Genomic DNA, 27,498 nt, shown 5'->3' on the forward strand with positions numbered 1-27,498 from the left:
CAAAGCTGCCACCTCTGTCCCGCTCTCCTCTGCCGACTGCATCGTCTGCTGAGGCTGCTGCAGCCTCTCACCAGCCCCCTGGCAGTGAGTCCTGCAGAGGGGTCCTCATGCAAGCAGCTAAGGCACAGCTGGACTGCTTAGAAAATTCAGCTTTAATGGCCCCAGCCCTTCTGTCTGAGTCTAGTAGTCCAGGGCACAGATGAGGGCCACACCACGCTTTATCCAGTGTCGCTGGGGCTGATGGGTGGGGATCTCCACAGCAATGACATAGTTGGTAGAGTGTCCTGTGGTTGATAGTGTTCCTGGAATGGGTAAGGAGGGGGACGGGTTAGGTCATGCCCTATTACTACTAGCAGGGATAGTGTAGGGGCAGGGCAGTGGGCAGACTAAGCTGAGGACAGGGAGGGGGCCCTGACCCAAAAGGAAGCCTACCTGGTGAGGGGGTCTGGCCAGGGTTCAAGCTTGCCCAGGGTTACTGTATTGGGGACTGAAGATAGGGATGGCAGAGTTGATGCCACTTTTCATTCTCTGATGGACCTAGTCCAGACAAGTTCCTGCCCTGGGCCTCAGTTACCCCTCTGAACTCCCAATGACAGGCTGGGGCTTGTAGGCTCTTGGGGCCCAAGGTGGGCCTGCTGAGGGAGGCATGTAGGATAGGAGTTCAGGGGTGCTCCCCACAGCCAGATGGCAGGCCTTGGGCATTAACCTGCCTGCTGCTTGCCGGCCTGGCCCAAATCTCTGTTGTCCTTCCTTGTTCAGCTAACCTGGATAAGTGACTGGCTTGGGCTGGGCTGGGTTAGTCCTGGGTCCCCACCCATAGTGTAGGCTCCTGTCCCAGGCCTCATACCAGCACGAGTCAGTGTCTTGTAGATGGGGCACAGGTAAAAGTCCTGGTCCTGGGCCTTGCGGTTGGGTGTTGGCAAGAGCCAGATAACGGCCATCTCTGTGTACAGCTCCTTGGGCTGAGACTCAGCCAGCTGGAAGGTCTCTGGGTCCCAGCGGGCACCTTCCAGGAATAATCCATGGATATAGCACCCTACTTGGGGTCTTTGTGTTAACTCTGATGGTGCCTCAAACATCACCTGTGGGTAGACACAGACACACCCCACACACATAACGATACCCAGAATCTGGGTTAGGAGGCACAAAACTCCCTTCTGAGAGAGCTGCCTAATGCTGCCTGCCTGCCCATCATCATGTACCTACCACTTTAGCCCATGGCCTGTGGTCTGTGCCCTGCCCCTGTGGATTTCTGATGGACCCAGCCCAGACCCGTTCCTGGGACTCATGGCCTCCTCTGGCTTGGCTCTTTCCATGCCCTGGCTTAGGGGTCCCCCAGCTGCCAACCAACCGTGGCCTCAGCCTCTCCTCCCTAGCCTGTCACCTGACCTGGCCCTGGCTGTGCCCAGACCTTGAAATTGAAGGAGATGGTGTCAATGGAGATGACGAATTTGCGGGCAAAATTCTGCAGAGTGCCTGTTAAGAAAGCCTGGGGGAAGAAGAAGCCACTGATCCAGAAGACAGCTGGGATGCCATCTTGGATCCAGGCCTGCAGAAAGTCCAGGCGTTGCAGCAGGTCCATGACCCATGAGGACAGAGGCTTGAGCGATGGGTAGGCCTTGGCACTCCAGAGCTCAGGCACAGTATTGTTGTACAGGCTGGCAGCCATCAGCTCCAGCTGAGAGGACATCACCACCAGCCCCTTGAGTGCCTTGAGCAGGTCTTGCAGTGTCTCTGTGATCACCTGCAGCAGCCGATTGTACCTGTGAGGCCAGTGGCAAGGGAATAGATAGCGGGCTGGGGTCACGTGGCAGTAGCTATGCTCCGCAGCTCAAGGCCACAGAGTGAAAAACAATGGCAAAACATAGAGGCTAAAAGAGCAGAGAGCTGGGTCAGGTGGCCTGGGTACAAATCCCAGCTCTGGCCCTTAGCAAATGTGTGAACTTGGACTTGGATAGCTTACTGAACATTTTGGGGTCACAGTTTACTCATCTACAAAATGTGAATAATAAAAATACAGCTGAGTTGGCCAGGTGCGGTGGCTCATGCCTGTAATCCCAGCACTTTGGGAGGCCGAGGCAGGCGGATCATGAGGTCAGGAGATCGAGACCATCCTGGCCAACATGGGTGAAACCCCGTCTCTATTAAAAATACAAAAATTAGCTGGGCACGCTAATTAGGTGGTGTGTGCCTGTGGTCCCAGCTACTCAGGAAGCTAAGGCAGGAGAATCGCTTGAACCCGGGAGGTGGAGGTTGCAGTGAGCTGAGATCACACCGCTGCACTCCAGCCTGGCAACAGAGAGAGACTCCATGTCAACAACAACAACAACAAATAGCTGAGTTAGAGGATGTGTAGCACTTGGCATGGCACCTGGCCCATAGTAACTCCTGTTGTCATTTCTCTACAGTCCAGTGGCCGCTGACTCGGGGCAGGGGTGTGGTGGGGTGATTACCTAATGACCTCTTGTACTAGCACTGTGTTCATTGATTCCTCATACAGCACTGGGTACTTGGCCATCACCCATTGCAAGTCGATAGGCTCAGGCACCTTGAGCAGAATGTTTTGGGTGATGTCCTCCACTATCTGCAGGGGGCAAAGGAACACTGTGGGGTCAAGGCTGGGACCCCTTATCCCCTGTGGGATTCCACATGCACAGGGCTCCTTCCCACAGGGGAGTGGGCAGGATGGTGAAGCCCAGCCCGTCCAGCCCTTGGGCCCCTTCCTCTGACACCACCCACCTCCTCCTGGCCCTGGCTGCCTGCAGAAGATGATTTGGGTTGCAGCTGGATGATGGTGCCCAGGAGGGCGAACGTCTCATTCTGGGCAAAGGTGATGTTGGCATTGTCATGCAGGCCAAAGATCTCAGGCATGTCATTGAGTGGGAGGCTCTTGATGTAGGAGAGGTAGCCCTAGGAGAGAGGAGGCCAACATGGAAGCCCCTGTCTTGCTCTGCCCCAGCCTTCAGAGTTACCCTCCAGTGGAGCACATCCCCACTTGTCACATCCCCCACTTGTCACTCCTGCTTATAACCCTTATGCATGTCCCTGCTCTTGGGACTCCAGGCCTCTGAGGCACTGTGTGGCATGGCCCTTGCTTCCCTCCCAGCCCCCTTGTTACTGCCATCCATTCCCTGCCCCTCTATTCAGTGGCCCAAATTTGTCAGGCTCCTTCCTGCCACAGGCCCTTCGCAGTGATGACCTACACAACCCAGCCCTGGCTCATGGCTTCTCCTCACACATCTTAGGGGAAGCATCATTTCTGTGGCAGCCCTCCCTGACTGTGGAGTCTGGGCCTGGTTACCACCTTGGAGGAGCTGCCCCAAGCCTTCACTGAGTAATTCCACCCAGGGAGTGGCTGACCAGGAGTTCACACACAGAGGCGAGCCCCAGCGGGCAGGGTCTGACTCCCTCGCCAAGGCTGTCTTTGTGGGATGGGATGGATTGACTGATGAAAAGACAGCTGATGGAGGGTGGAGGCTGCGTCTCCTCCCACCCAGCACCAAGGTGCTCATGGTACCCCAGAACCCCAGCCTGGCAGGCCCCTCCTGTGCAGCCCTTTGGGCTGGACTCACATGGAGGTCGTAGGTGGGCGGGATCTGGTGGTAGATGCCCGAGGCGCTGTAGCTGTGCTCAGGGGAGAGCACGTCAGGGTTGTAGAAGTCCTCCAGGATGTTCATGATGCAGCGCCGGTCCCAGTCATCAGTGACACGGCCCCCGTAATTGATCTCCCCTGCCGTGTACTTGAGGACCTATGGGGTGGGTGGGTGAGGGCTCCCCTAAGTGCCCAGTCCCCCAGGCCCCAGTCTGCCCCAGGCCCACCTTGTAGGGGATGTCATCATATTCGTCCAGGAACATCTTGAGCTGGCTGATGCAGATGCGCAGATCTCCGTCCGTGAACTCATAGGGGATGTTGAAGCCCAGGGGCCCAAACTTACGGCGCTCCAGGGCGTTCCCATGGAACAAGCACAGAGACAGCAGCAGAGACTTGAACTCCATCACCTGGGGGAGGTGGGAGGCAGGGGAGGTGAGGAGCGGGGACAGGGGGCAGGTAGGGTGGGCCTGCACCAAGTGTGCCTCACCTTGTGGCAGGAGTTGAGGAAGTCTTCACCAAGGCTACTGTAGGACTTCAGCAGGTTGGCCTTGACACCGCGTGGCGGCTCAATGGTCATCTTGGAGCCGTTCTGCAGGATGGACACTGGGAACTTGTTGCTGGGCAGGCTGGTGAGCCAGAGGCGGAAGTCCCTGTGTACCTGGTGGCCATGGCTCCATGTGAGCATTGAGACCCATACCTGGTGGCCACCCTGACACCAGGCTCCTTCCTGCCCAGGGACCCTGAGGTGGGTCAGGCGAGGCTGCACAGACAACTGGTTAAGAATTGGGCTTTTGGCTGGGCGTGGTGGCTCACGTCTGTAATCCCAGCACTTTGGAAGGCCAAGGCAGGCGAATCACGAGGTCAGGAGTTCGAGAACAGCCTGGCCAACATGGTGAAACGCCATCTCCACTAAAAATACAAAAAATTAGCTGGGCATAGTGGCGGGCTACTACCAGCTACTCGGGAGGCTGAGACAGAAGAATCGCTTGAACCCGGGAGGTGGAGGTTGCAGTGAACTGAGATTGCACCACTGCACCCCAGCCCCGGTGACAGAGTGAGACTCCGTCTGAAAAAAAAAATAATAATAAAATAAAAATAAAAGGGCTTTGGCAAGTCCCAGTTCACGGTCTGTGCTGGGTGTCCCTGGACAAGTCACGTCACCACTTGTACAGGTAACTGGGGGTGGGGGTGGACTGAGAGGATTAATGACGTTGATGCGTGGCACATGTCAGTTGCTGAGCACTTGATACGTGCTGGAGGCTGGGCGGAGTGCTTTGCATGATTCTCTTATTTCTGCCTCATTAGTCCCCGATGGATGCAGAGGAGGCCCCGCTGAGTCTGTGATGGGCAGGGCAACACACCTTGTCGGGGTTGATGTGCTCGATGAGGCGTTCTAGGGCTGGCATCCAGCTTGGTGCCAGGTGGCAGTTCTGGAAGAAGACCCATTTGCCCCTCTCTATGGAGCTGCGCATCATGGCTTCTGCCCGAGGGCCCTGCAGGGGCAGGAGCACTGAGCGGGGGGGCCAGCTGGCCCACCCGCCCCAGCCCACTCCCTTCCTCCCTGCCTAGCCCTGACCTGCCCCTGGCCCAGGGAGATGGCAGAGAGCTTTTTGGAGAACTTCATTTCTTCCGCAAACTTGTAGAGGTCGGCAGCAGGGTCTGTGCCAGGTGACAGCACAAAGATGAGGGGCGTGGTGGAGTTGGAGTCTTTGAACACCACGGACAGGTTGGCTGTCTGCAAGGGCAGGGGGAGACGCTGAGACCACCTGAGACTGCAGGGAGATCAGGGCAAGGGAGGGGGATCTGGGGTTCTCAGAGTGGTCCCCAGCGGGCTTCCTGGTGGGGGCTGGAACCTCTCAGAGCCTTCAGGGAGCAAGCAGGGGTCCTGGCCTGGCCAAGTAGTCTATCCAGATGCAGCCAAGGCCCTGGGACCCAGGGTGGGGACAAGCTCAAGGTGCCAGTCCTGCCAGGGTTCCAGCACTTGCCTGGGGCTCAATGAAGCGTGGCTCCAGGTTGGTGGCCACAAAGTCCTGCATGGCATTGGTAACCTTGTCCCCACGCAGGCAGCGGAGGACTAGCAGCTTCTGGAACTGGTCTAGGTACTGGTCCCAGATGCCAGGCAAAGGCTCCCTGCAACAGTGGCCCACACCTCCCTGAGAGCCAGCCTGTTGGAAGGAGGTTGGTGGCCCCAGGGATTCGGCCAGCTGGACAGCTAGGGAGAGTGGGCTATCCCAGGGGTATGGCACTGGGTGCACAGAGGAGATGTGGCCACAGCCACAGGGCAACCCTGGGTGGCCCCTTAGAGAAGGCTCCCAGACAAGCCTTTCCTAGGGACTCGTCCCCTCAATGGGCTCATCCTGCCATATTCTGGGTCCCAGCTAACCGGTGGGGCTCAAGGCTGTCGAAGATGACCCGGAATTCTGAGAGGTGCTTCACGAAGTCGGAAGAGAAGGAGGAAAATGTTGGCAGGTTCGAGAGTGCTAGGATGTCTCGCCAGGCCCGGTCTGACAGCCAGTCCGGTGCCGGATTCTCAGTCATGATCTGGATGGAGCCCCCAGACAGGAGGTAGCGCCACTCACTCTGGCAGGGGACAGGAGGAGGCTGATGCCCAGGCCCTGGCCAGCTCCTCCTGCTCTGGGCACCCCCACCCAGTAGTGCCTCTCCAACCACCCTCACCTGGAGAAACTGAGTCTCCCTTGGGGGTGGTAGTCAAACAGGTCTGGGTTAGTGTTCCCACCCTGCCTTTTCCTGGCTGTGTGCCCTTAGGGCAAGAGATGTGACTTCTCTGGGCCTCTGCCTCCTCATTTGGGAGTAGAAAGAATCAGAAGGCTGACTGCTTCCCAGGCCAGAGTCCTGTGCCAGGCACGCAGTTAGGGCTCTGACAGTGGTGGCTGTCACTCTCACTGTCTCGGCAGGGCTTTCCGCTGCACCACGAAATGCGTAGGGCTTCATGAGAGTGTGAGTTCCTGGCCAAGCAGGTGTGGGAGGCTCAGGACAGTCCATCCCTGGAGGCAGTCTTCGTGCTCACCAGCACACTCAAGGCTCGAGAAGGCCTGTGCTCACAACATTGGCCTTTTTGAACCTTGAGCCATTGGTTGGAGCACAATTAACCCAGGGTCTTCTGGCTGCTTTTATTTATTTATTTATTTTGAGACAGAGTCTCGCTCTGTCTTCCAGGCTGGAGTGCAGTGGCACGATTTTAGCCCACTGCACCCTCCACCTCCTGGGTTCAAGCGATTCTCCTGCCTCAGCCTCCTGAGTAGCTGGGATTATAGGTGTGCACCACCACACCCAGCTAACTTTTGTATTTTTAGTAGAGACCAGGGTGGTCTTGAACTCCTGGCCTCAAGTGATCCATCTGCCTCAGCCTCCCAAACTGCTGGGATTGCAGGCGTGAGTCACCGTGCCCGGCCCTGGCTGCTTTTAATCAAGGAATTGTGTTTCGTCTGCCCCTTTGCTCTTGTGGTGCCTTCATGCCTGGCTTTCCCTTTCCTTCCACTCTGTTCTCAGGCCCTGCCACATGGCCACCCCTCAGGCAGTCTGTCCCGGGCGTCTCTGCCAGCACCTGGTTGATTTTGCCCTCGTTCATCATGATGCGAACACACAGCAGGAAGGCAAACATCAGCTTGTGCTTCTCAAAGAGGCTGCGGCAGACGTTGCTGTAGAGGCTGTAGGTCAGGTAGCGGTTGATGTTGGAGATGCGCTTCTTCAGGTTGTCTGTGGGGTGGAGAAGTGACGGCAGCGCAGAGAGGTGAGAGGAAGGAAGAGCCCCGGGGTCCAGCCCAGCCTAGCCAGTCTCCCCAGCAGCCGTAGGGGCAGCCTGGGCCTCCCCTTGGGCACTTGATGTTCCCAGTGAAGGGGCTCGGAGGAGGGTAGGCGTGCTGTGTGCATTCTTATGTATTGTGAGTCTAAGAGGAAAGTGTATGCCAGTGAACACAGGTGTGAGTTTGTGTGTGCCCCACAGTGGAAATGTGTCCACATGGGTCATATCCGTGCAGGGTAGGAGCCTGGCATGCCGGTGCTACCTGCTCTCTCTGAGTTGGCGATGCCCGAGAGGAAGATGTTGAGAAACCACTCGAGGGAGTACTGGTACATGGGGTCCACGTTGGCCAGGTCGGACACACAGAAGAAGAGGATCTGGGTGCGGACGGCCACGGGTATGTACTCCATGCGCGTCAGGTCGATGTCCTTCTCCGTCTGCTCTGCAATCCTGACTTTGGCCTGTGGGTGTATTGGGTGGGGGGAGGGGTCCAAGAGCAGAAGGCAGGGGGTTTGGGGGGTAGGCCTAGGGCAGGCAGGAAGAGGTGGGGGGCAGGGCTGGGGCACGCCCAGGGCAGGTGGGTGGGCAGGCAGCAGCTGACCTGGATCTCAGCAGCCTTCATCTTGGAGGCTTCCAGCACCTTGATGAGTTCCATGTCATCTACAGGGTTGCCCTCGGAGGAGCTGAGCCGGTACAGGATCTGGTCCTCAATGTCCTTCAGCTCCTGGCGCATCTTGGCATTACTGATAATCAGCTGGTTCTTGGCCTCCTCCAGGTCGGGTCGCTCCTCTGCCACTACCTGGCCCAGTAGCTGGTCCTCTAGGCCACTGCCAGGGGCAGGGGACACCAAGTCTGTAATACCTGGTGGGCCCCAGAGGGCTAGCCGTGAACCTGCTCACCTATCCACCTGTGCTTCTGGGGCTCCAAGAGCCCAGCATCCTTGCCATTGTTGGCCTAGGAGGCCTAGCCTCCATCTCAGGCTGCAGGGCTAGTGCAGAGCCTGCCTTCAAAGACATCAGTTCTCAGTGAGACCTTGGGTGGCAGGCTGGAATCCTAGAAGGGGCTGAGCAGTTGGATGTGTGAGCGGCTGGGGTCTCTGGACAGTACCTCCTTGGCAAGTGGGGGCTGTGATACCCAGGGCAGGCATTCAGGGTGTTTTTGCTCCCTGCTTTGTGGAGAGGTTCATACTGACCACTGAAATGGAGGCCTTAGCACAAAGTAGGCCTGTGGGCTGTGGGCTGTGTATGGATAGCCAGCAAAAACCACAGTGCCTGGGCTCATGGCAGCAAGGATAAGAAGCAGGGCATTTGGGTTCAAGGAGCCAGAGTGTGCCCGACTCAGGGCTCTGGGTCAGCTCTGAGGATGAGGGCATAGGGCCTGGCGAGGGCTCAGCAGGAGAGAAGGGGTCCCTGGAGGAGGTGAGGCTGGTGCTAGACACAGAGGCTGGGGACCCTGACCAGGGATCTGGAAGAGGTGGGGATGAAGGTTCTTAGGTGGAAACAGTGGTGGGTAGGAGGAACTGGTGGAAGTGCTAGAAAGGCTTGGAATGTGAGTGCCTGGGGGGAAACTGGTGGAGACTTTGAGTGGGGGAAAGTCCCACTGACTCCCGGCCTGGGGGTGGGAGAGGGGCAGCTGGGCAGGCAGAGACCGAGCTGATGCTTGGGCGTCCCCAGGAGTGGGGGCTCACCTGGGCGACAGGGTGAAGTTGATGAGGGTGAGTTTGGTGGAGATCTCGGGCGTGTAGTGTGGGTTGGGCAGCTTGGTGGTGATGTACATCCTGAAGTCCTCATGGTAGGGGATCACCGTGTCCCCCAGCTTCAGCACCGTGTTTCCCTGCTGCTTGTATGTCTGTGGTGGGTGGGACCGGTGGGTACTGTGGCCTGAGCATCACCAGTGGGGCAGGGGAAGGGGACTTCCCTGTCCAGGCCTACTGCCACCCTGCCATCACCACTGCAGACCCACCTGCTTGAGCAGCACGGGCTCCAGGGCTGGGTCTAGCTCCTCACCCACGTTCTCCAGGAGACATGGCTTGCCAAAGCGGATGGCGTTCTCCATGCTGCGCAGGAAGTCGCGGTCACTCAACTTGAACACATCCAGCCCATTGTCCTTCTCCTGTAAGGGAAGGGGAAAAGAAGGGGTTGCAGGGACTGAGAGCCAGCCTGAGGCTCTGTGGCTCACCACTGCCCTTGCTATGCCTGGCTGGGGTGGGGTGGTGGTGCCTGGTTGCCTGGTAGGTGGGCTCACCATGTTCTTGATCCATTTGTTGGCCTGGCTCTGAGGGTCAATGAAGTGGGTCCAGCGCTGGGAAAACTGGTTGATGACCCCGTTCTCCACTGACAGTGTGTCGTTGGGGAGGCCAGCGATCTGTGGAGAGCCAGGCACTGGACTGGGTCAGGGCTTTCCCGCAAGCAGGGTCACTGAGGGCATCAGCATCTCCCGGCCTCGTGTTTTGGCTATGGACTTCCCTCTCCTTACTGCATCCCCTTGGAGGTTGGGGGCAGGTAACAATGTGGGCAATGCCTCACCCCCAGTACTCCTGCCTCTCCCTCGTTCCTGGGCTGGATACCTAACCATGGCACAGCCCCTGAGAGAGCACAGGCCCAAGGATACTGATGGCCCCAGATGGACAGAGAAACCCACAGACAGAAAGGCCCTCCTTCGCTGTGCCTTTCTGTCCTCTTGCCTACCAAGTGCTCACTTGGTGAGACCATCTTCATAGAGCCCATACCCCACTGATCCTCCTGGCCTCTGCCTATGGCCTCTTGGTTACCTCTCTTTGCCAACTCTCCCTGCCCTTCGGAGTCTCGCTCAGATACTTCCTTTAGGAAAGCTTTCTTTTCTTTTCCTTTTTCTTTTCTTTACCTTTCTCTTTTTTTCTTTTCTTTACCTTTCTTTTCTTTTCTTTTCTTTTTTGGCAATGGCATGATCTTGGCTCACTGGAACCTCCACCTCCTGGGTTCAGGTGATCCTCCCATCTCAGTCTCCTGAGTGGCTGGTACTACAGGCATGCACGACCATGCCTGGCTAATTTTTGAATTTTTAGTAGAGACGGGGTTTTGCCATGTTGCCCAGACTAGTCTCGAACTTCTGGGCTCAAGCAATCCGCCTGCCTTGGCCTCCCAAAGTGCTGGGATTACACTGCATCTGACCAGACAACCCTTCTAAATCCTACTGTGGACACTGTTTCTCAAACTCCACCCAACACTCTTTTTTTTTCTTTTGAGACGGAGTCTCGCTCTGTCACCCAGGCTGGAGTGCAGTGGCGCAATCTCTGCTCACTGCAACCCCCGCCTCCTGGGTTCAAGCCAATTCTCCTGCCTCAGCCTCCTGAGTAGCTGGGATTACAGGCGTGTGCCCCTACACCAGGCTAATTTTTGTAGTTTTAGTAGAGAGGGGGTTTCACCGTGTTGGCCAAGCTGGTCTCTAACTCCTGACCTCAGGTGATCCACTCACCTTGGCCTCCCAAAATGCTGGGATTACAGGCGTGAGCCACCACGCCTGGTCCATCACACTCTTAAAAGTACCCCTAATCCCTCTCCCCACATTTAGCTAGCATCTGTGCCACACTCAGCCCAGCTTTCTCCTCCTGTCCTCCCACCACCCTCTTGCTGGGCACAGGAGGGTTCAGCAGAGGCAGCTCCAAGCCAGGCCCTGGAAAGCAGGGTAGGAAGGAGGCAGAAGGCTCCTGGCCCAGCCTGGACCACACCACAGGCCCTGCCTGGGCACTCCTGCCCCTGGGGTGGGCACCTGCCACGAGCGGATCTTCACAGGGTTCCCCAGCGTCTCGATTAGCGTGGGCTCGGAGGTGTGTGGGACATTGTGGCTCCTGAGCTGCTTGACCCAGCTGTCGTAGAGCACTGTGCGGTACTGGCCCTGGGGAGATGCCAGACTCAGGACCACCCCACCATGACACTCACAGAGACCTCCCAACTCCCACTAAGCCACGGTGCTTGGCAGTTGCAGAGATCTGAGCTCAGACATGGAGCCAGATACCTGCATTCTAATCCCACTTTGGGTGACTTTCTTGGCCTCCACAAACCTCAGCCCTTCATCTGTGAAACGGGCAATGCTAACGATGCCTGCCTGTAATGGCGGCTATGAGGATTAAATGGGACACAGATGGCATGTTTAGAACAGTGCCTGGCACGCAGCAAGTGCAGAAGTGTGAGCTCTTCTATGTTCCCACTAGGTGGCTTTTCTGGCTGTTTTGTACACTGCTGTATCCCCAGTGTTTTACAGCGCCTGGCTCAGAGAGGGAGCCTGCTAAGTGCTTGTTGAATGACTGAGTGAGCGGAGAGCCACCTGCAGGCTGCCTGTCATAGAGGCGAGGCCTCAAGGAGGAAGGGTCTCTTTGGGAAGGCGAGGCTGGTCAGAGACAGAGGTGGGGACTTCTTACCGTGAAGGGGCCCAGGTAGGCCACAAAGCCAGCGGCCACCAGGACATCGCCAGAGATGTTGTTGAGCATGTACTGCAGGTTCTCCACCGTCTCCTGCCAGCGCACCTTCTCATCCGACAACCCATTGATGAGCTGGAGGGGCAGCCCCATGGGGTGGGCTCTGGGAGGCTGGGCTAGGGGCCTGGGGCTGGCCCTACCCACTATAGCACCTAGGGTTGCCAGGGAGGGGATGTGGACAGCCACCCCAGGACCCACCCACGCCCTGGTCCTTTCTGGCCCCTGTCTGGGCCAGGTCCACCCGCAGGCCTTGCAGGAGGAGGGTGCGCACCTTGCCAGCGCGGCCCAGCCTCTGCTCACACTGCTCACACTTCAGCTCCAGCTCCTCCTTCTTGGTAATGCATTCCCGGTACTTAGCCTGCATTGTGGCAATGCCATCCTCCACCTCACGAAGGCGCTGTTTTGCCTCATCCAGGATCCGCTGTGTCACCCCCAGGTCGTCCTGGGCCTCCCGCAGGGCTTGCTGTGGGGCGGAGGGCGCAGGGTTAGCTCGCCGAGTACCCTGGGGAGGGGAGCCCTCCCCTACCAGCTCCGCTCAGCCCTCACCCGCTTGGGCTCCACGGCCTTGGCCACGAAGTGGTACTTGTGCATGGCGCGCACCCACTGGCAGATGGAGGTGCAAGCCTTGGACACCTTGGCAATGGCAGCTGGCTGGAACTCTTCATTATCGATGTACGGCTGGATGGCTTTGATCACCACGTCCCCAATGTTGTCCTAAGGTGGGAATCCTGGGTCTCAAGAGGCTGCTTCTCAAGGGTGACAGGGGAAGAAGGGCTCTGCTGGGAGGTGGGGCCTGCTGAGGGACACCTTGGCTTTTATGCCCTGTGCAGGCCTCAGTATAGATTCTTTCTCCTTAAGGAACAACATAGCCCAGAAAGGCTGGCCAGAAAGTAATCTTTGGTCCCCAGGATTTTAGATCATATGATTAGGGAGGTCTTCCTTGGGATACTGTGGCAGTCTCAAGAGCCCATAACACACAAGACCCCACTTAAAAGCTCATTTAAAGGCAAGGGCTACTTCCTGAAAGCAAGACCATCAGCAGGTATTGGGATGAGTGAATGGTTCTGAGGCCCACCAGGCTCATGTTCAACCTCAAGAGCCTACCCCACCCCCTGGGGCTCTTGTCCCACCCAGGGAGAGTCCAGCCCTGTAGTTCATAATAGGCCCAGGTATTTGCATTGCTCACAAGCTCCCAGAGGTCAGAGCTTGGGCCCAGGGGAGCCTAAGCACCAGCCTTGAGCACTCCTGACTTGGGTGCTTCTCTCAGAGGGACTTGATTAGGCCTGTGGGGCCTCTAGTTTCCTGTCTGATGGAAGAGGAGAAGGAGGGATGGGGTAGCCCATAAGGGGTCCAGATGCTGCTGAAATGGGTGTGGGATGTGCCCAGGGCCTGATACTGACACACAGTGGATGGTGGCCTATGTGGGACAGGCAGCTGCCCCCTAGCTAATTTCTGGGATGCAGAGGAAACCCTCAAAGAGGTTATGAGCTCCAGGCTACTTAACCATGGCACAGCCCCTGAGAGAGCACATGCCCAAGGGTACTGATGGCCCCAGATGGACAGAGAAACCCAGAGACAGACAGGGAAGCTGGGCCCCAGGTGCTGAGGCTGAGGGAGAGAGGGGATGACTGGGCAGATGGTGAAGGTCTTGGCCAAGGCCTGAGGGTTTCTGGGATGAAAGGGGATGAAAGGGGATGAAAGAGAATCCCCAGGCTGTGGAGACTTGGAATGACCATGGGTGACTTCTTATGGAGCACAAGAGCCTGTCTAGGTCCCAATTTCCTCAATACCTTTCTGTGGGTGGGTCTGTCACCCTACCACACTGAGAACTCCTTGGGGCCAGGCTCTGGTTCCAGCCATCTGTGTGGCCCTCAGGCCCTTGTGTGGTACTGGTGGTGGGGAGGTGGACAGAGAGAGACAGGACAGAGGCCACTGCACATGCAGATGATGTGGTGGGGCAGGCTCCTCTCCAGCTTCACTGTCCTGCCGGGCGGGCCTTGTCCTCACTCACTGGCTGGCCAGGGTGCCTGGCATGCTTACCTTGTCAAACTTGAAGAGGCTCTCGAGGAAGCGGCCCGGGTCCTGCAGCAGCCCCTTGCCAGGCTCCCAGTAGTCATCCACCTTGGTGCCTGGCTTTTCTCCAGGCACCTTCTTGGGCTTGATGCCTTTCATGATGCACACAGCTTCTATGACCAGCTTCACACCTGGGGGTGGCCGCTGCATGGCACGTACCTGCAGGCCCAGCCACCAAGTGGGGAAGACTCAGACCCAGTGGGCACCCCTCGGCAGGGACCCTGCCAGAAAATTTGGCACTACCAACCAAGTCCCTACTACCACAGGACACGGGCATATCCAGAGATCCACCAAGGTTGGATTAAGCCCACAGTTCCTTCTATTCCCCAACCCAGGTACCCATGCTCCTACCTGGGCCCTGGGGGCTGGAACGAGGAGGGCGGGGCAGGCAGCTGGGTTGCAGGGGATGTGCAGAGGGAAGGCTTGAGGACAGAGGCATATGGGAGGGAATGCCAGGAGATGCCCTGCTGCCCACCTCGGTCACGTCGTTCTTGTTGAGGTTGCGCAGGCTGGCCAGAGCCGCATCCAGGGCTGGCAACGCCTCGTCCAGGTCCTTCTGGGCATCGTCAGCAATAGCTTGTGCCTTCTTGGCCTTCTCATTGGCTTTGATCTCCTCCGTCTGCACTGAATTCCGGGTCTCCTCGGCGATGGCCGTATCCACCTGGGGAGGGGAGACGTAGGGGTGTCCTCCTCCCTTTTCTCTTCTCTGCATCTCAGTCTCCCCAGATGGAAGGAGCGTTGGGGTGCCCTGTTCTCCAAGGGCCCTCCAGCTGTGGCAGGCCAGAGAAGTCTGGGAATACCAGGAGCCCCTTCCACCTCCTGAGTGCTCACCATGGGCCTGGCATGCGGCTTGGGGCCTTAAAAGTTTGGATATAAGTGCCCCATAGGCAGGGTCCCCTAAGCCTGCAGGCACCTTCATGCAAGACAGAGAAAGACCCTCCTCCTGCCTTTCTTCTAGCTTCTTTCTATCTGCTGGGAAATTTTGCAATGCACTGACTTTGCCGAGCAGGACACTTGACTATTCCTTCCAGAAAGCTGTCATAAGGAATACACAAACTGCAAGGTCTGCCATGAGGATCGGGCCCTCCAACGTGGGGCCTTGTGCTGGGCAGACTCAGGGATGTGGTTATTGGAATCGTTCAGATTCCTCTGCCTTGCTCCTCACCGATCCTCTGCCCAGTGCGGTGCCTGGCACAGAAGAGCTACTGGGCAAACATTCCATGACTAAATGGATGGCTACTGATTGAGGAAGCTGGGGCACACGGAGGCCAGATGACTTGCAGCGGCCAGGCAGCTAGCAAGCCTGCGCCTGTGTGGGCGTGCTGAGCTTCCTCAGAGTCAGGCATTGGGGAGGGGCTCGGGAACACTCCAACCTTGATCTGCTCCATGGTGAGCATGGTGTCCTTGGCAGCCTCCTCCAGCAGGGGGTGCATACTCTCCAGGTCCTCCTGCATCTTGGCGACGTCCTCAGAAGTGCGCAGCAGCTGGGGGTCGGGGCAGAGACAGGAAAACAGGTGTGGCAGGGACAGAGAGGGCACAGGGCCTGCTGGGCCACCCTCATTCATGAGAGAGAGGCTGTGGCTGGCAGCTTCAGTGGCCCCCACGTTGCCCAGTCGACCCCAGAGGAAGGGCATCAGTCCCCCATGTATCTGTGGGGTGCCACACTTTGGCCTGACCCTTGACTGGCAACTTTTGTTCTTTTGATGAGGGGGGAAGCCACCCACTTCAACATCGTGGGCTGCAGTTTGAAAGGCGGAGCATGGTGTCACCCTGGAGTCAGGGCTGAGTGAGCGGGCAGCCTGCAGGCAGCTGACCTTGTCCACGGGGACTCGCCTGGGCCCACCTTGTCGAGGCCGCTCTTCATGCGGTTCTTGGCAGTTTTCAGCTCCAGTTTCTTCTGCCCGATGAGGATGGAGAAAATATGAAGCAGCTCCAAGTAGCTCTTGGGGGTCACATAGTTGTGGCGGGTCAGCTCTGCCAGGTACTCGATGCACTTCTTGGACACCGACTGGTGGATGTACACACAGACCTGGATCTGGGGAAGGAAGACCACGGATGCAGGCCTGGTAGCGGCCCCAGGAAAGACAGGGACTGGGTGCCCACAGCCACTGCAGCCTGGGCCGAGGAGGGGCCACAGCAGGAACCTCCATGCCTCTCACACTCACTCTGTGAGCCTCACGACCTCCAGGTCGAGGTCACCTTTGGTGCAGATGAAAAACCCCAGGCCCAGGGAAGTCCAGGGGTTAGTTCAAGTTCACATAGCTGTCAAGGGCAGGGCTGGCTTTGAACTTGGACCTAGCTGTCTCCCAGCTCTTGGCCCAGTGGTCTTGTCACAGCCCCCATGACCTGCCTCTCTCTGAGAGCCCTGAGGTGGTTCCCCCTCAGAGGCTGGATCTAGGGGGAGAGAGGGCCCAAGGCCTCAGCACAGCTGGGTAGGGAAATGTTGTGACTGTCACCGTCTCAGGCTGGACCAGGCAAATCTACACCCCCATCTGTGGTCTCTGGAGTTCTATCAGGGGGTTCTTGGAAGAAAGCACCATGAGGCCCTCAGGGAATAAGGGAAGCAGTACCTGTGCAGCTGTGTGTGCAGCACCCTAGTCACTGTGATGACCTGTGGCTCTGCCCATTTACAGATGAGGAAACGGAGGCTTAGACAGGAAACACAGCCTGACCAAAATCTTACCCTCGGTGGGGAGCCTGGGAATCTCACCCAGACCTTGGTGACCCTGAGCCCATGCCCCAAGCTAAACAGGTCTCCCCAAAGGCCTGAGCTTCAGCAAGACACCCACCAGTCCTTGGATTTCTTCCTGGGAGGATTCCAGTTCTGGGATCTCATTGAGGAACATGGTGGCCACAGACTTCAGGGCTTCTGCCGGCCACTCGTTAAACCAGTCGATGGTACAGCAGTTGACCAGGGAGGGAAACTGCCTCAGACGAGCTCGGAAGACCTCTCCGATGGGGCTGGAAAGTCAGGAATCCAAATGAGGTCCACAGACACTGACCAACGCCCCCAGGAGCCCAGGACCCAGGGCCCTTGCACAGCCCTGTGGCATGGCAGCCCTGTGGCATGGCAGCCAGGACACAGCAGCACAGCAGCCTGGGCCCAATGGCATGATGGCCAGGCCCAGGGCCACGTCTCCTCATCTCAGGCCCCAGCACACGGCGTCCAGTGTCCCTGGGGCCAGCCCCTGTACACACCCAGCTCCACTGCCCCGGCGCAGCCTGGCGACAGCTGCCTGTACCTCATGCACAGCACCATGTGGATGTTGCTGCGCACACGCCCGGTGTAAGCAGCCATGAGGTTGGCCTTGGTGGGCTGCAGGCGCTGCTCCTGGATATAGGGCCGCATGGTGCTGATGATCTGGTCCTGCTCATCCGCAGTATAGAGGTTGGGAATGTCACCAGAGTTTAGGATGTTGTTGATATCTTCCAGGAAGGATTCGTTCTTGATCTGGGGAGGGGTGAAGTGTTGGGGAGCTAAGCCCCTACATGTTGGACTCCATGACCACAGTCTTGCTGGACCTTCACAACAGCTCCATTTGACAGACTGTACCACTAAGGCTCAGAGAAGCCCAGAGTCACACAGTGACCTCATAAGAGACTAGCCTGTAGTCATAGTCTAGGACTTGCCCTCATGCAGAAGCTCTGAAAACCACTGGGTTGTGGCAGGACCCTGGGTCCTCAGTGGGGGGTGTGGCATCTTCCTCTTCGCCCCTCTCCATGCCTCAGTTTACTCACAAGAGGAAACCATGGCCACGGGCAGAGATAGGTCCTTGCCCATCTCATACAGCCTGGGCCTGGGTTGTGTTAGACGGCATCCTCCCTTTCCTGACTCACACAGTGGCTGCCGTGAAGGGAACTCTGGGGTTGGGACAGGGCTGGGAGCAGAGGGGCCTTTGTCTAGGGTGGGGCACATTCAGGGGCTTCAGGCTGGGACCCTGGGCCCAACCCTGACCACCAGCCAGGTTGAAGCCTGTTCTGTTTTGTGACTCTAGACAACCTCTCTGAGATCTAGGGAGAAGCCTCATGTCATCCCAAGAGGGAGCAGGGAAGCCATGGGTCCCCAGCACTTTGGGGACAAGCCCTGTGGTCCTTGAGGTGGGATGCCACTGGCCAGTGAGCGGAGTGCTGTGCTACCAGGGCCTTCTTTACCTTCAGGGCATGAGTGATGATCTATACCCCACCTTAGCTCTGAGAGGTTGGGTTTAGTCTCACGCTCTCAACCTGCCCATCTGTGGCCCCACCTGGTCCTGGTGGTCTCTTCTGAGATCTGCCCTGACTGTGAGCTGGGCATGAAGGACTGGCCACTTTCCGGGATGCTATGCTCAGATGGGGTTGTGTCCAGCCCCCCCGAGCCCTGCCCTCTGCTGTGGCAGTGGCACCTGGGTGTCTGAGAAGAGGAAGGTGATGGGTAGGTTCTGCAGGCCTGCCTTGAGCAGGACCTTCTTCACATCATCTCGCCACTCGGACATGCCATAGTTCTTGGATAGTTCAATCTGGAAGCACTCGTACTCGGCCCTGGAGGCAGAAGTTTGGGTTGAAGCATGCCAGGGGCTTGGGGCCAGACGCCGAAGGGTGGTGGGTGACCACACCCTACCCCGACCACCTGGAGTTCTGCTCCCATCCTGGGCAGACCTGCAGACCCTTCAGGCCCTGAACCTACTTTTTTGCCTTCTAGACCTTTGCCCAAGTTGTTCCCTCAGTCCAAACGCCCTTCCCTTCCATCCTCCCAGCTCTGATTCTGAGAGCAGCCCTGGCCACTTCCTCTAGTAATCCCTCTAGGATGCCTGCACTACACTTCCCTCCCCACAGCACCACAGGGCACTGCTGCTGCCTCTCCCTAGAGCCCAGATCCTGCTACTAGTCTTTCCAGAAGCCTATAGGCTGCACGGGCCTGCTTCAGGGCTGCCCGAGGCCTCTACCACCGTGCAAAAGCATGGGTCAGTCAAACCGACCAGCCAGCCCTGGCCGCCCACTGCCCAGCACGCCCTGGAGGTCCTCACATGTGCGAGGCAAGCCGTGTGAGGGAGCTGCGGCCGCTGCCACCCACGCCAAGCAGGAGTGCATTGCCCAGTGCCTGGCGTAGGGTGCGGCTGATGCGGCAGATGTGGCTCATGGCGTCCATGAAGAGGACCAGCTTCAGCTTGGCCGTGTTGATCTGGTTGTAGTCCTCTATGTACTCCTCGATCACCTGCATCATCTGCGCACCAAGGCGAGGATGGGGAAGGCGGGGTCTCTCTTACTGTAGGGTCTCCCCAATTCCCCCCACCCACCCGCTTTCGTCTCTGTCTTGACTGAGAAGCACAGGTGCCTTGACCACCTGTGACCCGGCCAGCTGCATGTTTCCCCTGCAGGCTCAAGCGCAAGCTGAACATTCCCAGATACTGATAAATTTGCTTAGATTGTTGCTCAAAACACTGAGGGATTGGCCTAGCGCAGTGGCTCACGCCTGTAATCCCAGCACTGTGGGAAGCCAAGGCGGAAGGATCACTTGAGCCCAGGAGTTCAACACCAGCCTGGGCAACATGGCGAAACTCTGCCTCTACCAAAATAAAAAATAAAAAAATAAAAATTAGCTGGGCATGGTGGTGCGTGCCTGTGGTCCCAGCTACTCAGGAAGCTGAGGTGGGACGACTGATAGAGCCCATGAGGTAGAGGCTGCAGTAAGCCAAGTTCGTGCCACTGCCCTCCAGCCTGGGTGATGGAGTAAGACCCAGTCACATACACACACACACACACACACACAAAGCAAAAATAAAACCCACGGAGGGATCAAGCATATTGTTAAACACATAGAAGCTAGCCCCAGCCCACCCAAATTCCTTCAGTCCTCATGTGAACTCCATAACTCATATGACTCCCTCGTTGCAGACATACTGAGCTAGAACATCTCTGCTCTCCCCCGTATGTGAGTTCCCCTAATAAATGCTCTGGACTAATTACCCTGTAATTCAATGCTTCTTTCTTTGGAATCTCAACCAGCCCAATCTAGGGATGGCTTGGGGGCAGTCCCTTGTAGGAACTTACTTGCTGCCACTTTTGGGGCGACTCCAGCCATGGGCTCGGCTGATCAGAGCACCGTGTACCGGGGCCCTGTCTGACAGGGAGCTCACCTGCCACAGCATACCCTGTTCCTCCTGTGCATGGTGGGGACGCTGGGCCTTAAGAAGCCAGGCCCCCCTGCACGAGGCCTGACCCAGGGACACATGGAGGCCTGAGAGTTGGGTCAGAGCCCTGCCTGCTCCTTCTGGGGCTTACCAGGGTGTGCTGACCCTGTGACCCTGGTGGGAGCTCTGGGAATTAGGAGAGGATGCGTGTGGAGAGAAACTGTCAGGAGGCCTGCTTCAGCCATGCAGCACTGGGGCCACCAAGTGAGGCCTCTTCCCTGCCTCCCTGGGGTCCCCACTGAGACCCATGGCCCCAGGCCCCGGGCCCCGCGTCCGGCCCCCTGTGGAGGATGATTGCCCCTGTGTCTAGAGCCCATCTCAGCTGGACCACAGGCTGGTTCTCAGAGACAAGTGAAGAAACCGGTACCCAGAGAGAGCAAGGGCATGCCGGGAGTCTCCTGGAGCTGGCCTTCTTACCCTGCGTCCTGGCCCCCTGGTTATAGTGTGGTAGTCTGTTAGTGGTGACTGCATGGGTCCTGGGCCCCAGCGAGGTAGATTGAAGAGGACCCCACCAGGGGTAGGGCGCCTGCCTGGGCCCCTCACCTTACTCTCACTGGTGATGAGCTCATAGGACTTGACATCGGAGCCTGGTGACATGAAGTCCCCGTAAAGAATGGGCTGGAAGGGGCAGACCTTGTTGAAGGTCACCTCCCACTGCTCCATGCAGCGCTTGAGGAGTTGGTCGAACCAGCTGCGGTCCTCCTCATTCACCAGTCGGTCCCGGAACACGCGGCAGTTCTCATGATACCACAGTCGCAGCAGCTGCACTTGGTCCTGCGGTAGCCCCAGCATCAGTGCCTGTCCTTGGCCCCCGAGCCCTCAGCTATCTTTCAAACCACCAGGCAAGGGAGGGTGGGCCCCAGTTCCTGGGGCCCTGACTGGAGCCTGGCTCTCTCACCATGGCCCAGGGACAGTGTGTGGGGGCTGCTGGCAAGTGCAACTGCTGGCTGGCTGAGGATGGGGTGGATTGCACAGTGCTGCCTGGGCCTCCTCATGCCTCAGCTCCGAGTCCAGCTGGCCAAGTGCCCTCTGGGTGTCTGGCTCTGCTAGCTTGTCACAAGCAACTCACTTCCACCTTTTAGCCCCCTGTGGCTCCCTTAACCCCAAACCTGGGAGGGATGCTTGATGCTCCTAACACCTTCCCAACACCCCACATCTAACCACCCACCAAGCCACACTGACATGACCCACCAATCTCCTCTGAACCTGCCCCTTCTCTCCATCTCGGCTGCCACCTCTGTCCCAGCTTCCCTGCATCTCCCTGGGTGGCAGGACTGCCCTCCGGAAGCTCCCAGCCTTTTCTGTAGTCTTTGTTGGCTACAAGCGTGGCTACAAGGCCAGGGTCAGCTTCTGTCCTGCTCACCCCATCTCCTTAGCCTGGGCTACACACACACTGGCCGCTCAGTCCCATTCCAAAGTGCAGGTCTGTCCCCCGCCCACCCGCATGGCTCATTACACCCTCAGAACAAATTGAAGCTCCATGCTGGCCTCCACCGTGCCTAGCGCCTGGCCCCACCCCTGCCAGTGCCCCTGACACCTGGCTCCCTGCTACACTTCCCCCTCCTTCCACCTGGGCGTTTTTGGTTCCCAGAGGGCACCCTGCTCACTGTCCCTCAAGCGTTCTCACATGCAGGGCCCACACCAGAAGCCCTCTTTCTCCCTCGTCTTGCCCTGGCTCTCTCATGGGATCCCCGTCTCAGCCACCATTCCAGGTGTGGGTTCAACCAACAAGACTGGGCTCAGCTGCACCAAGGCTGGGCTCTGGAGGGCCTGGCACCTCCATGTTCCAGGAAGCCCCACTCAGGGCCTGTTTGGGCAGGAAGGCCTGAAATTGGTGGGGCTGGGGAGGATGGGGAGAGCAGTGTGGGCACTGGGGAGGGTGCCTGCCCGGTCCTCACCTCGACCTTGGCCGGGTCAGCCATGAGCATGCCTTGGAAGACCTTGGAGAGGTCCCTCAGGTTGAAGGTGTAGTGGGACTTGGCTGGAGTGGGCAGCAGCTGGGAGGTGATGGTTGCATACACCATGATGGTGGCTTCCACAAGGGGCTCCATGAAGTGGGCAATGTGGGGGGCCCCAGCTGGGGGAATAGGAGAGTGGCCTGGGTCACATGCCAGGAGCTCCCTCTGCTGCCTCTGCAGGTCCTGACCTCCTTGCCTTCGCTGTGCTGTGCCCCCCCACCAAACCCCTTCCCCAGCCTTCAGGCTTGGATTCCACGTACCCTTTGGCCCCATCTCGGATGCCCCCAGCTTGGGGGAGGTGAAGAATCTCCTGCTCTGCACCCCCTTATATCTTTATGCTGACATGTCCTGTCAGAGCACTGGGACTCATCATGGAATTGGGGGCGCTTGTGGGGTCAGTGCTGGGCGGGGCCACTACTGCCTTGTCCTATGGGGACTGTGCCCAAACCTGAACTTTCCACCTCTGAGCCACACTTGGGGAGGATCTCATGATCCACGTAGGCCTCAAGATGCCTAAGGGTGGGCGGGGGGAGCACACCCCAGACCTTGAGGGCTCACCACCCACTTCGGGGCTGCCCACCCCTCAACCTGCGTTTTCACCACTCACACACCTATCGGCCTGTTCTTTGAAAATTATCCAGTTCTGTGCTGGGAACCCAAATTCTGTCAGTGGAAACTTGGCAGAGAAGTGGAGAAAATGGAAAGAAAGGGCAGGAGAGGGGCCTGTCTGTTGACACAGACACTGGGCACAGAGTGACCCAAACAGACACGCTCCTCACCCTCAAGCTGACATTCTTGTCGGGGAGGCTGACAATGAGCGGATTAGCAAGTAACAAAAACAGCAAATAGGTGGCAAGGGCTACGGGCAGCCCTGCAGCAGGAGAGGTGCCCGGGGAGGGCCAGAGTTGGGCTTGGGGGCGATTTTACCGAACGCTGGGGGAGGCCTCACTGAGGAAGGGGACGGTCAAGCAGAGAAGTGGGATGCAAGCTTGCACATAACTGGAGAAAAATTGTCCCAGGCAGAGGGGACAGCAAGGGCAAAGGCCTGGAGGTGGCAGCAGGCCTGGCATGTTAAGGACCAGCAACGAGGGGGTGAGCAGGAGGCGGTGAGATCAGAGGAAGAGGCGGGGCGAACTGAGGACAGCTTTGCCTACCACTGTCAGGACCCGGGCTCTTGCCTGGATGCGATGGGTGAGAGAGGAGGAATGTGGCCTGATGGAATGATTTCATGGGTCCCTGTGGCGCCAAGCAGAAGATAGACCTCAGGCAGGTGAAGGCAGCCGCCAGGAGACCATGGCGGGACTACAGCACTGGCCAGGTGTGTGAGGACAGGGTGGTGAGCAGTGGCCGATCGGGATGGGTTCTCAAGGGAGAACCTATGGGACCTCCTGACAGGTGAGCTGTGGGGTGAGGGAAGGGAGGATGGAGGATGGCGCCAAGACTCCGTCTTGCCTGGAGCACCTGGAAGGATGGAGCTGCCATCGCCTGAGATGAGAAGAGTGCAGGGACTGGGGCACTCGGGAGTTTGGCTCTGGACAGGTTTGGCCTGCGATACCCTGTGGACATCCCAGGGGAGATGTGGAATCAGGCGTTCAGGGGAGAGGTCTGGGCTGAGGAGGTAGACTTGGGAGTTGCCAGCACAAAGATGGTTTTCCCCGTCAGAAGCGGGATGGGACTGTCTCAGGAGAGTGTGGTTGAAGGGAGAAGAGGCTGGAGACCAAGCCCTAGTCCATCTGAGAATGGGCAGCCAGGGATGGGGGAGGCCTGAGAGAAGCCTGTGGCAGGAAGGGGACGTCTGCCGGCCAGCACTACTGACCCCTGGGAAGGCAAGGACGAGGGCTGACCACTGGTCTGGCCACAGAAGGCAACTGGTGACAAGAATACTCTCAGAGGGTGAGAGGGGCATTCACAGGAAAGTGGGAGGGGAGGGCAGGTACAGCGGGAAAGACAATGCTTTGGAGGAGTTTTGCTATCAAGGTGAGCAGAGAGGTAGAGCGATGGGCTGGGGCGGGTGGGAAGGGGGCCCAGAGAGGCTGTTTTGCATTTGGCGGTTAAGATGGAGAATGGGGCTTGTTTGTGGAAGGCCCAGTGGTGAAGGGAGCACTGGTGTTGGCGGGGAAAAGGAGTGCCACATTCCCAGGCAGGCCCAGGAGGAGGCTGGGCTTTGCTGTGGAGCAGCAGTCCGTTCCCAGCCACAGGAGGGAAGGCAGGGCGCAGGTAAGCGGTGGGTGCAGACCCAAAAGGGAGCTGTCTCCCGACAGCCTCTTTCAGCTGAAGGCAGGGGGAGGAGGCAGGCCTGGGCAAGGACAGGGACTGCAGTGGTCAGCTGCCTTGCCGTGACGACGGGCAGATTCACCACGATGCCTGCCCCGCACAAACCACTCCCCGCTTTCCTGCGCACACCTGCTCCCTGGAGTTCTGATTCTTCGCACAGGGTGGGAGTTTGTTGGATTCCTTTATTCATGCATTCATTTTGCATTTAATTTGCATCTATCATCACCTGGACACTAACGCAGGCATGGAAGGGCTCTAAGAATGGGTGAATGAGCCTATGGGGCAGCCAGTGCTTGTGTCAACCTTCGCTCTGGCACCCAGTGGCCCAAGGTCCCCGCATGAACCTGAGGATGGTTCACCACGGCTCCTGGTCCCAGCCTCAACATACCCAACCAGAGCCCACAGCTCCTCCTGGAACCAGTACCCCATTCCCGCCCAGGCCCACACTTACGCACAGGCTCCCGGTAGCTTTTTTCTCCAAGGAGTCCATCTAGAGGATGGAGGGAGAAACACAAGCCTCAGGGTAGGTGGACCTCTTGCTGCTCACCCTGGCCAGGTGAGATGGTGGGGGGAGCAGCATCTTGGGGTAAGCTTTTCCCCAAACCCCATAAAGGCTCAGAGACACTCTGTCCATCTTATCTTGTGGCTTTTCCTGATTTACAAAAGTAACATGCCTCCCCCAGAGTTTCTGGGCAAGTACTAACGTATATGTATGTATATATGTATGTGAGTGAGTGCATATCTGTGTGTATCATACATCCAGCAATCACCACGTGCCAGGCTTCATGCTAGGTGCTCTACATGCAATATCATACTTAACCCTCATGAACTGGAATGGTAGGTACAGATGAAGAAACAGGCTCAGAGAGATTCATGAGCTGCCAAAGGTCACACAGCTGAGTGAGAGGTTAAGCCAGGGTTGCGGTCATGGTTTGGCCACTCCACCCTTTCTGGTGGCCACCCAGCTGTCCTTGGTGTGGCCTCCCTGGCCTGGGCTTCTGCCTTTGTCCATGCTCACCCCCACCAATACTCACCCATCCAGTTGCCCAGGATGGTGGAGAAGATGCGTTTCTTGCTGACCTCGTCCATCTCAGTGAAAGACAGGTAGTTGAAGTGACGCATCAGCCGCGGGGTGACGGTGTTCCTGCCTCCACCCGGGGGGCCCATGGCACAGACAAAGTTGATGTCCACTAGGTTCTTGAAGGCGCCTGGAGTAGGGGCAGGAAGTCAGGAAGGGCCCTGGCCAGGGCTGCATTATGACCTTTGTGGCCCCTTCTCCATACATAAATTCAAAATTATACTTTAGAACAGTATTGGAATAAAGACAAATACATCAATATTACACAGGAAAATTTTTCTTTGCCCTAAAAATTCATGCTCTTCTCCTTTAACTTTTTTTTTTACAAAGTTCAAAAGTACTTTTTATTGCAGACATTTTCATATACAACGTTAGTGAAATCGAGCCCTACCCCCCAACCATGGTGAAGACATATTCCTATCTTATAAAAACATTTCAAGTAACCCTGGATGTTTTCATGTCACTCTAGTTTTTAGTACCTGGGGATTGGCTTTGGCTAGATTTTCTATTTTAACCCATGCTTCTTCCCGTACTTCCATTTTTAGCTTCTCTTTTAGTTTCTCTGCTTTGAACTGTTGTGTACGGTCATCAAACAGCTTTTGTTTCATCTCTATGAACAGCTTCAGGGCGTTGTATATCAAGCCATGTATTATCTTGTTCCAATGGGTCTTTGAGTTGCGGTACAAGGAAGGAAACATGATGGGCGGAATTTTCGCTGCGTTGTCACTGATTAAACTCATGATGTATTCATTATTCCAGTAATAGAGAGCTCGCTCTGCCACCCGGAAGTGTGGGCTGGAGACACATTTGGCCAACTGCCGGAAGAGGGGCTCCATGGTCTTCACAAATTCTGATGGTTCAATGACATCTAAAATCGCTTCTAATTCTTCTTTTGGACTGTGAGTCTTTGGCCAGCATTTGAGAAGTGCCATCACCACTGGTTCTGTGGGGGTGCTGTCCTTTTCTAAAAACTGCACTCCACAGTATGCCAGCTGGGGGTGGTAGACACTCAGAGATTTCACTTTGTGCAAAGGTAGTAACACCTTCAATAAGAAAATCTTGTGTTCTTCTTTTAGTGGTAAGGCAAATCCATTAACTATACTTCCCAATATTTCCAGTAACTCTGCTATGCCATTATGATGCTCTGTTTCACAAATAAACCTATAAAATATATTATTTATCTGTTTTCTCATGTAAGCTCTCAAGCCTAGGAATTTCCCATAGATTCTGTGAAGGGTGGTTTTAAGAAAATCTCTCTCCCGAGGATCTTCACTGTCAAAGAGCTTTAAAAGCTGCAATACAAACTTCTGATCAATATATTTCTTTGCTATATTAGATTGGAAATCTGGAGACTCTAAAAATCTTAAGAAAAATTCATAAACAAGTGTAGATGAAGCCAGGCTGCTTCTAACGTTGGTTCATCTTCCTCTGGGTCAAATTCTGCTCCCGTAGGATTGGAGGAAGGTGGTAATGTTCGAAACATGTTAACTGCAAACATATGGACTACTTCTGGGTAAACAGGCTCTGTGATCACATTCCAATTATGGGTGATATATTCTACCATTTCACTTAAAGCAGCTCGTTTTAATTCCTTCCACTTTAGGTCACTTAGTGGATCAGAAACAAAGTCAAAAAGGACGCAACACTGACACAACTTCTGGATAAAAAGCTTCTTTTGATCAGCAGGAGGAACATCTTTTAAGGATGGTAGGTTTTGAAGTTCTCTATTATTGCTTGCGCTAAACCCTGAAGAATTTTGCCATTTGTCTTTCTTCATTATGGGCTGAGAGATGGCTACTTTTATTTTAGCAGACACTGTAGACGGGACAGCAACAAGGCTGTTTTTCCTGACGGAAATTTGCTCTGATTCTACTGTGTCTTGTCCTTCTTTTGAACTTTTTCCACTCTTCCCTGCTTTTAGTGATTCTTTCTCCTTCTCGTTTTATTCGGCATGGCTGGCGCGGGCCGCCACCGCTCTTGCCGCCACCTGCCCCCGAAGCAGCAGCGCCCCCGCCCCAGTTGTCGCGCCCCCGCGGCCACCGCTGCCGCTTGGGGACTTGCTTTCGCTTCCCCTTTTCCAGGATTCCAGAGGCTGCGGCAGCTGCGGCGGAGGCGTCTCTCCGCCCCTCCCCCGGCCGGCCCC

At 56.8% G+C, this 27,498-nt stretch overlaps 2 protein-coding genes across 2 annotated transcripts in view; both read right to left on the reverse strand.

Moving 5' to 3' along the window:
* Window positions 1-130: 130 nt before the first annotated feature.
* DNAH1 (dynein axonemal heavy chain 1) overlaps window positions 131-27,498 on the reverse strand; it is a 94,724-nt gene continuing 67,356 nt past the window's right edge. Inside the window, exons 51-84 of the mRNA XM_054483745.1 lie at window positions 25,312-25,485; window positions 24,729-24,767; window positions 21,944-22,122; window positions 20,589-20,819; window positions 18,882-19,078; window positions 18,261-18,396; window positions 17,121-17,329; window positions 16,668-16,839; window positions 15,722-15,913; window positions 15,252-15,362; window positions 14,354-14,539; window positions 13,846-14,037; window positions 12,352-12,519; window positions 12,077-12,268; window positions 11,749-11,880; window positions 11,100-11,225; window positions 9,597-9,716; window positions 9,315-9,464; window positions 9,040-9,200; window positions 7,954-8,179; window positions 7,618-7,813; window positions 7,158-7,309; window positions 5,976-6,172; window positions 5,578-5,722; window positions 5,169-5,327; window positions 4,954-5,085; window positions 4,080-4,250; window positions 3,820-3,999; window positions 3,573-3,749; window positions 2,740-2,910; window positions 2,454-2,584; window positions 1,412-1,763; window positions 848-1,082; window positions 131-302 (exon numbers count right to left, since the gene is read on the reverse strand). Of these exons, the coding sequence (XP_054339720.1) occupies window positions 181-302; window positions 848-1,082; window positions 1,412-1,763; window positions 2,454-2,584; window positions 2,740-2,910; window positions 3,573-3,749; window positions 3,820-3,999; window positions 4,080-4,250; window positions 4,954-5,085; window positions 5,169-5,327; window positions 5,578-5,722; window positions 5,976-6,172; window positions 7,158-7,309; window positions 7,618-7,813; window positions 7,954-8,179; window positions 9,040-9,200; window positions 9,315-9,464; window positions 9,597-9,716; window positions 11,100-11,225; window positions 11,749-11,880; window positions 12,077-12,268; window positions 12,352-12,519; window positions 13,846-14,037; window positions 14,354-14,539; window positions 15,252-15,362; window positions 15,722-15,913; window positions 16,668-16,839; window positions 17,121-17,329; window positions 18,261-18,396; window positions 18,882-19,078; window positions 20,589-20,819; window positions 21,944-22,122; window positions 24,729-24,767; window positions 25,312-25,485 (5,813 nt within the window). The 3' untranslated portion in view covers window positions 131-180. The remainder of the gene's footprint in view (window positions 303-847; window positions 1,083-1,411; window positions 1,764-2,453; window positions 2,585-2,739; window positions 2,911-3,572; window positions 3,750-3,819; window positions 4,000-4,079; window positions 4,251-4,953; window positions 5,086-5,168; window positions 5,328-5,577; window positions 5,723-5,975; window positions 6,173-7,157; window positions 7,310-7,617; window positions 7,814-7,953; window positions 8,180-9,039; window positions 9,201-9,314; window positions 9,465-9,596; window positions 9,717-11,099; window positions 11,226-11,748; window positions 11,881-12,076; window positions 12,269-12,351; window positions 12,520-13,845; window positions 14,038-14,353; window positions 14,540-15,251; window positions 15,363-15,721; window positions 15,914-16,667; window positions 16,840-17,120; window positions 17,330-18,260; window positions 18,397-18,881; window positions 19,079-20,588; window positions 20,820-21,943; window positions 22,123-24,728; window positions 24,768-25,311; window positions 25,486-27,498) is intronic.
* Window positions 25,811-27,297, reverse strand: LOC129034158 (serine/threonine-protein phosphatase 2A 56 kDa regulatory subunit gamma isoform-like; the record flags this gene model as incomplete). Its single annotated transcript, XM_054483740.1, is given in 2 exon segments — window positions 25,811-26,742; window positions 26,745-27,297. Coding segments are annotated over 2 exon segments (1,485 nt in total), but the record flags the coding sequence as incomplete, so codon positions are not given.

This window comes from Pongo pygmaeus, chromosome 2 (genome assembly GCF_028885625.2).
Source record: "Pongo pygmaeus isolate AG05252 chromosome 2, NHGRI_mPonPyg2-v2.0_pri, whole genome shotgun sequence".
NCBI lineage: Eukaryota > Metazoa > Chordata > Mammalia > Primates > Hominidae > Pongo > Pongo pygmaeus.